At 43.3% G+C, this 11,342-nt stretch overlaps 1 protein-coding gene across 2 annotated transcripts; it reads right to left on the bottom strand.

The window, feature by feature from the left end:
- Window positions 1-3,146: 3,146 nt before the first annotated feature.
- Window positions 3,147-11,013, bottom strand: e2f1 (E2F transcription factor 1). Of its 2 annotated transcripts, none has more exons than XM_047807104.1 (8): window positions 10,594-11,013; window positions 9,583-9,843; window positions 8,687-8,789; window positions 8,363-8,582; window positions 7,152-7,304; window positions 6,876-6,990; window positions 6,539-6,755; window positions 3,147-6,400 (listed from the first exon to the last, which is right to left on the bottom strand). In XM_047807104.1, the coding sequence occupies exons 2-8, from the start codon at window positions 9,829-9,831 to the stop codon at window positions 6,150-6,152; spliced, it is 1,308 nt and encodes a 435-aa protein (XP_047663060.1). In that variant the 5' UTR covers window positions 9,832-9,843; window positions 10,594-11,013; the 3' UTR covers window positions 3,147-6,149. The 2 variants fall into 2 exon arrangements, with proteins under 2 accessions (XP_047663060.1, XP_027021557.1); XM_027165756.2 differs by having other exon boundaries at window positions 9,583-9,846; window positions 10,594-11,009.
- Window positions 11,014-11,342: the final 329 nt, after the last annotated feature.

The raw sequence follows: 11,342 nt of genomic DNA, 5'->3' as shown, positions 1-11,342 counted from the left end.
CCACGACAAAGACAAACCGTTATTTTCTCTAAACGACCTAATCTATCATTAATGAACGCTAATCATTAACCCATCTGTTCTCTTTGCCCGTCTCACTGATCAAGACACGGCAGCACACGGGAACAAAAGCCAGACGGTTTGTCGTCGAGTTGTTTTATTTATGCATGATCCATGCTTAGGGGAAAATATTAGCATGTGCAGGACGAGGCCAGGAACTCGGTGCTAGAAAACATTAATAACAGAGCGCTGAATCACGAGCCACAGTGAGACAGGGAATGATTATTACAGGAAGGGTTCAGTGACAAAGTAAACACGAGGGTTCTGTAGATTGCAGGTCTAGTAGGATAACGTTAACTGGCTAAATATGTCGTGTACGTAAAATCTGATATATCAGTGGTTTTGTATGTCAGAAGCTTCATTTCTGATTGGACAGAAATGAACCTCATCCTCATCTGAACAGCCGAGTGGAATTAAGCAAACAGTTAAGAGCTCCTGAGGAACTAACAGATTAGAGCAATTTCCGAGTACAGACCCGACACCGATTCCTTCGCTCCCAAGAATTCAAATGATCTCTGATGAAGACCCGACTATAAAGCTAACTGACGCAACAGTGGTTCAAAGAAGGTGTGGTTCAGTCTACGGGCGGCCCCCATCCACAGAAATCCCATGAGTCACCGGCTGTCCATGCAGATCAATCACTGCAGATTGCACACCAGGCAACGAGACTCCAACCAGGGGTAGAACGTCAGGATTGATAAAGTAGGTCCAGAAGAAGAGGCTGTTAGACTAGGAACTCAGTCTTGGTTTCTGGTTTAGATTCCGATTGGTCGTCGGTTGTTGATAAGTTTTCTATATTTGCAGCTCTGACAGCAACTATAAGGTTATTTCCGTAGGAACGCTTATAAACTCGTATGGAAGGAGTCTCCAGTGTCAGTGTTTTGTACCTGTAGTTGTGAGCTATGACGTCTTGTTATAATTACATTCAAAATTGTAAACGTTTGGCTAAATCCCTGTGGTATAAGAGGAAAGAAACACTTCATTTTCTCTTAATGGAAAATAGTGAAATTTGGGATTCTCCGTTGATTATTTTCCTACCGTATAATCGCACCTCCTGACGTGTTACATTACTTACATAACGTGTTATTTATTTATAATTATATACTGTATGTAATAACACCAGGCCGTTCGAGGAACCGTATGTCCTGGACGTTGTATTTTATATATTTCACCTTTAAATATTTTTTGCTAGGTTAGCTAGATAACATTAAAATCTTTTAATCGGCGGTTAGCGTGTGTTGTTAATAAGGACGATGCCAAAAAGTTTAAGGTTTATAATTAGCAACATGAGTCAAAATTCCCCGACTAGATCCAACCACATTTAATATCTTTCAACAATTCAATTTCTGAACGTTCTGCTCCATCATTCCAGAGATACGGTCAAATCCGTTCTGCGGCTGCGTTCCGTCAGTCTCGGATGATTTCATCGCTCATCGATCATCGCTCCGTCGCTAGCCGTTTAGCAAACCTAATTTATCCAAAATCTACCCGTTTTCCTTCTAATTATGATGTGTCACTGAGCCTGTCAGTCTATCACATATACACGCATTAATATCCTCCGGTTTGAAAGTAGACTTCGCACGTCTTTGACCTTCGGGATGAGACGCAGATGTGATTTGGGGCCATTTCAGGGGAAATGGAGCAGCAAACGGCCAGCGTTAAGGTTAATGTGCAGAAAAAAAGAGAGACGCGTACATGAGCAATGGACTTCAGATGGATTGTGAACAGAACGATGGAGCAGCATTAAGAGCTGTAACACACACGTGTATCAACACTGCCCCCTACAGCTTGATTTTATTACTAGACCATTACAATGACTCAATGACACACAATGTTTATGATACAAAGATGTTTGAGTCGCTGTTACAGAGCTCTCATGCTGGAGACTCCTTCCATATGTTGCATAAACATCAATTAGACAAGTGTTACTATGGAAACGATACGGTATTACAATGAGTGAATTAATATAAACCTGTGTTACTGAATGTGCTGCTGTTTGAGAGGCTCTGTGTTGTTGATTGGATCAGGGTTCAAGACCCAGCAAAGCCAATCTGCCAATGTTGGGCCCTTGAGCAAGGCCCCCGAGCCCTCAGAGAATTAATCAACACCTGACCACCAATCAGAGTCCAGACATTTATATTTACGGCATTTAGCAGTCACCCTTATTAAGAGCGACTTAGATTTATTTATTTATTTACTTTTTATACAACTGAGCAATTGAGAGTGGCAGCCTAGTGGACATGGGAATCGAACTCACGACCTTCCGATCAGTAGACCAGCACTTTAAACACTAGGCTACCACATCCCAGACTAATCGTTGTTATTTTTTAAGGTTGAACCTCACATTAGAAAAGCTTGTTTTATTTTTCTGCTTGTTTTTGCACCTCAGATGAAGCTCTGCAATGCGGCTGTAACGTTGGGTTATTTATGTCCTGAGTTAGAGCTGAAGTCTGGATGTGTCACAATGTGCTCAGTAAAGGTTCGGTGTTGACTCCTTTTTGTTTCTATGGATAAATGTGGAAAAAAAAAAAAACAACTCGATATTTAGGTTTCGAGATGATCATTTGTCAGTCGGTGCTCCTGAAAACATGCAAGTTCCATTTTCCGGCAATTCTTATTAACGAGAACGTCAGCTTAGAAATAAATAGTAAACCCTCACAATGCACTGCAGCTAGAAGACGAGAGTTGAGCTCGTCTCAGTGTGTGTGAGCGGGTTGTAGAGACGAAGCGAGGGCTAAATCCCACTGCACCGCTACACTGAGGCATGGTGGGTAACGAAGGTAATCGTTCATCAAAGTGGGAACGAAGCCAAAGATAGGAATTTCATTATAAAGATTAATATACGAGTGAGTGTAATTAGGTATGAAGTGCACTACATACAGGTTTATATTATTCCCTTTGGAGTGAATATGAATAGTTAATGGGAAGGAATTTAGGATTGAATGGATCCATTAACTGCTGCAGTTTCCCCCAAATGTGAACCTCTTAAAAAAATCATGTGAAGAAGTGAAGGTGTCGCTCAGTGATCCAGTCATACATTCGACACACGGAGGGAGATACAGATTTATTGGGCTTGTTCATGAACCTTGTTTTGATTTGTTTTCATTTGCCATCATTAAAAATCCATGAGATTAAGATGCAGATGGATGTAGATTTTATCCAAACCACAAAATTTTAATGCATCAACAATTATCTTTAAAATACAACTGTTTTCTTGCATTCAGGATAAATGTCAGTTGACTGAGTATCATAACACCATGATCACACACACGCGCGCACACACACACACACACACCCCAAACCAAATGGGAAAACTTCTTAAACACACAGCACACCTCTGAAATGACAAACAAAACAAAAAAATTATACACAAACAACCCAAGATGTTTTTCACATTCATTCATGCCCCCCCCACACTTACTGTAAGTGCACACTCATAAAGTAAAACAAGCTGCCTTTTAGAAAACCCATCCACATTTTCAAACACACACACACACACACACACACACACACACACACACACACACACACACACACACACACACACACACACACACACACACACAGGCAGTTAACTCATACTCACGTATGAAGGAAATAGCTTATTAAATGAATCCGCTACAGACTACAAGAAGCTCCACCAACCAGGGCTGTGTTTCAATACCACCGTCGTAACACGCCCTCATCGACCCCGAACATTTCCCCCTCACTGTTTTTATGAAGAGAATTTATCTCTGAAGATGCTAATCAGCGAACAATTATTGAAATTTGATGCATTTTTACTAGTTAGCAAAACGGAGTGAGGGAAAGTCGACGAGAGAACGAGTATCGAGACTCAGAGCCAAGGTTAAACATATTACAGGAAAATACACATTTTACAGAAAGTGAAAATAGAAGCTTAGAAAACAGTACATTTGGAAATTTTTTTTTTAAAAAATCAGTTTTTTTTAAAAAACAAAACAAAAAAAAACCAAAAATCCATCTCTGATCTTTTAGTCAACTGAGATATGAAAACGTTAATCTAGGTGTAATTACTGATGTAGCTAAGGGCTGCTAAATAATTTTAGCTTAAATTTATATAAATATAAAATATTTGGAAAAAGGTTTAAAAAAACAAACCAAACAAACAAACAAAAAAACACAAACAATGAAATAATTAAATATTTACATTTCTGGGAAATAACTAGCTAGTTGGCAAGCTAGGGAAAAACGTGGCAATATTATGAAGACCAGTTCAATACACCAAAAAATAAATATAGAGAAATATTAATAATTAATAATTATTAAAATAAATTTATCTATCACTGTACAAACAAACTTCTAAAGTACAGACCAAATGCCTGTTTTCGAGAGACTAACGAATGCTAATGATGTAGCTACGCGCTAATGATGTGACTAAGTGCTAATGATGTAGCTACGTGCTAATGATGTAATTTCTCTAAACTTTAAGGGAACTCTGGTGAAGGTCAGAAGTTTGAATGTCCTTAAACTTGACACTAATAAAGTAAAAGTCTGAATATTTATCACTGTGAACTGTAAATGCAAAATTATTGTCTTTGGAGAATTTTTACGAGAATCAGAACAATGAGGCTTTTCTTACCTTTGTTTTAGGAGCAACTGAAGAAATAAAATTCATGTAATGATAAATGGGAAATAAGGAGAATCAGACGGGTTAAAATAAGATTTGGACGCAAGACATATGAAATTGGACAAAAAAAGTACACACACAACCACACACACACACACACAACCCCACACACACACACCTTGGGGCAAGATGACTTGAGGAACGTTCTAGCAGTAGGACTGGACAATATGACAATAATATCAATATCATGATACATTAAATCACAATACATTTTTCTCAGATATTGTGACAGGTTTGTATAAAAGTTTTTTGACTTGATACAGCTGCTGTAAAAGGTGAAATTATAAACCTTTTAAATTATAAAACTATCCACAAAGCTTTTTTTCCTCCTTTTCAGGATTTCATAGAAATGTGATTATTTGAAAAAATTATTTTGAAGTGTCATATAAAATACCTTCAGTAACGATATGATATTTTTCGTCATATCGCTCCATTCGCATGCAGCGCCGCCTCGTTACGTCCTCGTGCTGATGATCGTATCGTTATAAGACACGATGTTATGATTGTATGATATTCATTATAGATAAAGCAGAAGCTTATAAATGCACTGCAGCTATACTGTAAAGTCTGATGAAAGCCTTTGCGATCACTGTGAATGTTGACATCAGTGCGCGTTAAGCTGCGTTATGAACGAATGAAAAGATTTATCGGAAATCACTCGACCGGTGAAAAACCACCGCCACGTCATACGGACGTTCTGTTAACGTACTCTAAAAAAAAATTCCTGTATGAACTCGAACAACACACACAATCGAACATCTAAGCCTGATGCCAATACTTTTTATAAAAAATGCCCTTGTCCACTTTACAAATCATCATTTCACCGTAGCGCCATTTTAACAGTGCAACCGAGTCGATTTTTTACCGTACGGTTCTATGCTGATAGCTATTTAACAACAAACTAACCGACTTGAACAACAGAAAAAAATGCTGCACGCGTCTGATACACGTGACGACACACGGACAAGGGCGTGTTCTAAAACACGTGTCATGACGCAGGAGTCCTCGGTTCACCTGAGCAAAACCTTACGATTCAGTAAAGAAATCTCTGTTTCAAATCTCTACACACACACTAACACGCACTACACACACCTCTACGCACGTAACACACAACCCTCTGGACGTCTGATGCAAAATTTAAACAGTAAAGAAAAAGATTGTTATAGTTTTATATAAATAAATTAAACCGAACGAGAAAGCGGAGCTCAGAGACGGCTGGTGTGAAGAGCGGGTGATGGACGAAAGTTTTTAAAACCAAAAGCCTTTTTTTTGTAGCATGATGCAAACGAGAGTCAGTTCCTTTTCCTCCAGACAAGCAGATTTTTTTTTTTTTTTTGCCAAATCAAAATTTTAAAAAAGTGCCTTTAAAACTGAGTGCTGGTATTTTTTAAGTCAATTGCCCCAGGAGTGGTGCTGAGCGATAAAGGACGATATGAACAGACTCTCAGAACAGAGGTCCGAGGTCCGTGAAGTCGCAGTCAAACAATTCGCTGATGCCCTCGTGGTCCTCCAGGCCGAAGTGATAGTCCTGCGTCTGGGGCGGAGACAAGCTGATGAAGCTGTCGATTGGCAGACCGAAGGGATCCGAGCCGGAACCGGGACCGGCCCGATCCAACAGGAAGTCTGATGACCCCAGCGTCAAAGGGTCAAAGTCATCTATCTCACTGATACCTGAGAACGGGTCCAGCACTGAGTCTGAAAACAGAACAGACAAGTATGTGTGTGTGTGTGTATGTGTGTGTGTGTGTGTGTGTGTGTGTGTGTGATTTATATCTTGTGTCCCCACAAAGACAGATATGTAAAATTTTTGACCCTGTAATCTCAAGCACTCACCTGTTTCGTTCGCTAAAGGAAGCGGGGAAGCGCTCGGGAGCATCGTCGGTGACGATGACCTCGCTTCCTGTGCCGAAGAGGAAGGGCGAGGAGGGCTGCCGGCGGACGATTTCGCAGGACTGCAGTCTGTGACAGGACTACACACTCCAGAGCTGTCCTCAGGACACAGGAAGACGTCGATGGGATCCTTGGTGCTCTTCAGGGAGATCTGGTACCCCTGTGCAGCCACAGCATCGGTCAGGACAGGAAACGTATTTATTTTTACAAAGCACTGACTCAGGCTCTGACTCTGTGACTCACAACCTCCACATCACCAGAACTAACGTTTGGTTATTACCTCACTGGGCTCGGTGACGGTCATCTGTGTCTCTGGTGGGGCTCGGATCACGATGACGATCTGATCAGGAGGGTCCACGGTGCTGCGCAGGTCCTGACACCTCACATAACCCAGCGTGGGGAAAGTGTTAAAGATGGAAACTCTCCATCATCTCAACATGTGTGATAACTGACTATGTGCAAAAGAGCAGCACTAACAAATACAACTGGGAGCTAGTTGACACGTCAGGTAAACGTCATACACACACGTACACACACACACGTGCACAAAGGATATATCTTATTCTCGGAGTCCTCAGTGAGGAGGCGAAGCTGCAGGCTGCATTTGTTAATCAGTTCATCCAATTTGTCTTCAGTGTTGGTCAGTTTAGACACTTCTCTCTGTAACTCCTGAAAACGAGCAACTGAGGCACCATCGATACGGTTACCCCTGTAACACACACACACACACACACACACACACACACACACACACACACACACACACACACACACACACAATAGCTCACCAAGCCCAAAAAACATCGTGTTAACAAGCATGGAGGCATGGCCTATGTGTCAGTCAGTAAGTGCAGAAGGCGTGGCCTATGTGTCAGTCAGTAAGTGCAGGAGGCGTGGCCTGTGTGTCAGTCAGTAAGTGCAGGAGGCGTGGCCTGTGTGTCAGTCAGTAACAGTGAAGGAGGCGTGGCCTGTGTGTCAGTCAGTAACAGTGCAGGAGGCATGGCCTGTGTGTCAGCCAGTACGTGCAGGAGGCGTGGCCTGTGTGTCAGTCAGTAACAGTGAAGGAGGCATGGCCTGTGTGTCAGTCAGTAAGTGCAGGAGGCGTGGCCTGTGTGTCAGTCAGTAAGAGTGAAGGAGGCGTAGCCTGTGTGTCAGTCAGTACATGCAGGAGGCGTGGCCTATGTGTCAGTCAGTACGTGAAGGAGGCGTGGCCTATGTGTCAGTCAGTAAGTGCAGGAGGCGTGGCCTGTGTGTCAGTCAGTAAGTGCATGAGTCGTGGCCTGTGTGTCAGTCAGTAAGTGCAGGAGGCGTGGCCTGTGTGTCAGTCAGTAAGTGCAGGAGGCGTGGCCTGTGTGTCAGTCAGTAAGTGCAGGAGGCGTGGCCTGTGTGTCAGTCAGTAAATGTAGGAGGCGTGGCCTGTGTGTCAGTCAGTAAATGTAAGAGGCGTGGTCTGTGTGTCAGTCAGTAAATGTAGGAGGCGTGGCCTGTGTGTCAGTCAGTAAATGTAGGAGGCGTGGCCTGTGTGTCAGTCAGTAAATGTAGGAGGCGTGGCCTGTGTGTCAGTCAGTAAATGTAGGAGGCGGGTCATGAAGGTGCTGACAGTCTATCGATTAGTCCATCTGAAGAAGGTGGTGACAGTGTATCTGTCAGTAAGTGCAGGAGGCGTGGCCTGTGTATATGTCATTACGAGCAAAGGAGAAATAGCCTGTTTATCTGTTGCTCTTAGTGATGGAGGCGTGTCCTGTGTGTCTGTCAGCTGACACTCACAGCCACTGAATGTTGTTCTTGGATTTCTTGGAGATGAGATGAATGCCCTCCAGGACGTTGGTGATGTCATAAATGCGCCTCTTCTGTACATCCAGAACCTGCGAAGCCCAGTTCAGGTCCACCACACCGTCCGGAGACTGAGCCAGCAGGTCCAGGAAACGCTTGGTGGTGAGGTTGAGGGACGTGTCATAGCGTGATTTCTCAGAGCTCAAGCGAGAAACTGAGGACAGGAAGACGAAAATGACACAACGAGGGGGCTGAGCGGACTTAAAGTGATGAGTAGAATGCAGTGTGTTTTACATGTGTGTGTGAGTGTGTGTGTACCTCTAGGACGTCCGGGTGTAGCAGGAGGGGCAGGACATGGTGGAGGTGGTCTGGTAGTGCTGATGTACTGGTGATCATTGTCCAAATCTAGTTTCCTTTTCACCTACACACACACACACACACACACACACACACACACACACACACACACACAATAACTTTGAAGACCTTATTTATGTGTGTCCATAGAAGGTCAAGAACGGGCAGCCCGGTGCAGTATCTTTGAGTGGCTGGGCTGTACCCAGAAATCTGTGCGAGTTTGTATGTGTGTGTGTGTGTGTGTGGCACCTGGTGCAGTGTTTCCGAATGGCTGTGCCCAGGTATGTGTGTGAGCGGGAGTGAGAGTGTGTGTATGTATGTGTGTAAGTGTGTGTGTGTGAGTGTATGTGTGTGTATCGGTGGGCGACCCGATGCGATGTTTCTGCGCGGCTGTGCCCAGGTATGTGTGAGTGTGTGTATGTATGTATGTGTGTGTGAGTGTATGTGTGTGAGTGTGTGTGTGAGTGTATGTGTGTGAGAATATTTGTGTGTGAGTGTGTGTGAGAGTGTAGTACCAGTGGGCGGCCTGGCGTGGCATCTCTGCGTGGCTGTGTCTAGGTGTGTGTGTGAGGGTCTGTGTGAGTGTGTATGTGTGTGTGTGTGTAGTACCGGTGGGCGGCCCGGCGAGGCGTCTCTGTGCGGCCGTGCCCAGGTGTGTGTGAGAGTCTGTGTGAGTGTGTATGTGTGTGTGTAGTACCGGTGGGCGGCCCGGCGAGGCGTCTCTGTGCGGCCGTGCCCAGGTGTGTGTGTGTGAGAGTGTGTGAGTGTGTGTAGTACCGGTGGGCGGCCCGGCGAGGCGTCTCTGCGTGGCTGTGCCTAGGTGTGTGTGTGAGAGTCTGTGTGAGTGTGTGTAGTACCGGTGGGCGACCCGGCGCGGCGTCTCTGTGCGTCTCTGCCCCTGATGATGCGGTGCTGTGTGGGGTGGAGAACAGCAGCAGATCTGCTCCAACACTCCGGTGCTGCAGGAGCTCCACATTGCTGCATGCAGGAGAAATGATGACAATCTGATGATCTGCACTCAGGTCGATGCTGCCGTTGTTCAGGAGAGTCTCAAAGTCAGCCAGAAGATCCTCTGAGCTGTGAGCAGTGACCACTGTGTCCGCCATCACACACGTCACCTTCTTTTGTAAAAAAAAACCTTCTATCAGCTTCCAGTCTTAGTGTCACCGAAGTGCCTGATGATGATGATGATGATGATGATGATGATGAGTTAAGTAATAAAACACGACTCACTGATACTGATGACCTAATAGATCACTCTGAAGTGCTGAATTTTTAGTTTCAGAACCACGACCTTACACATGGAATTAATGCGTGTGCTATAACGTGTTATAACACGGAGCTCACACTGATTACTGACTATTTTACACTAATGAATGACGTGTAAACACACGACCTTACACATAGACTTAATGCGTGTGCTATAACGCGTTATAACACGGAGCTCACACTGATTACTGACTATTTTACACTAATGAATGACGTGTAAACACACGTGCGGTTTAACCTGACAGTAAAAACACGATGCACGTCATAACGTGTCATGTCTCACTTATAACCAGACAAACCTGCACAAACTCAGGCCTGTTCGGGTGAAAAGGACAAAAACAACAACAACAACAACTTTCCGGCCCATTTTTACAGCGCACTGGTTAAATAACTCACACAAGCAGTTATATGGGTAAAAGCCCTAAATCTTCAATCAGAGATATAAAAGCTGTTGATGTGAAACACAACACACACACACACACACACACACACACACACACACACACACACACACACACACACACACACACACACACACACACACACACACACAGGAAGTTTGGCTGCTTTTTGTATAAAATATAAAACAAAACAATCACCAAAGCTCGCAGGTGTAAATGTATATAAAGCTGCACAAAGCTCAGATGTTCTTCATGGTCACGTTTCCGGTCTCGCGCGCAGATCTTTGTGTTGTTGTTCCAGCTGATCGGAAACACAGGAGCCGATGTTCACGCGCCAAATCCTACTTTGCCGCGAAAAGTGGCACGTGCAAAAAAGACGCGAGACCATTGGCTGATACGCGCTGAACCTTCCGCGGCTCCCTGCGTGATGATTGGCTACCAGAACCTGCCAATCATCTCATCACTAAACAAAACTCACAGTATCAGATATAAAACCGTCTCCATTTTTATCCGAATTTCGACTGAATTTATGCTTTTTTAAAATAAAATACGACTGGAATGTACGTTAAATATCTCAGACACGAGTTACAGAACGTTAAACTCTCTCTATATCGGATTATTTAACTAATAAAGGCGCCGTCCGTATTCAGGGGAAAGTGTAAACAAAGTCGCCGGGTGACGTCATGACGCTCATTTGCATATGCATGGTTTGTTGGTGGTCATTAGCATAGTGGGTTCTGAGGAGGAAGTTTTTATGAAAACACTTAATATTTTTATCAGAGGTAAAAAATTAATAATAATAAAATAACAAAATTCTCAATTCAAACTCATACAAAAAGAAATTTCATACAAAAAACAATTTGATATTTACAAAATCTTATAATATATATGTATATATGTATGTAAGCAAATAGATATAAGAGATAAATAAATGAATACATGCATAC

The sequence above is a fragment of the Tachysurus fulvidraco genome, chromosome 23 (genome assembly GCF_022655615.1).
Source record: "Tachysurus fulvidraco isolate hzauxx_2018 chromosome 23, HZAU_PFXX_2.0, whole genome shotgun sequence".
Classification (NCBI taxonomy): Eukaryota; Metazoa; Chordata; class Actinopteri; order Siluriformes; family Bagridae; genus Tachysurus; species Tachysurus fulvidraco.
The sequence above is the reverse complement of the archived record's forward strand: the minus strand, read 5'-3'. Positions and strand labels throughout refer to the sequence as shown.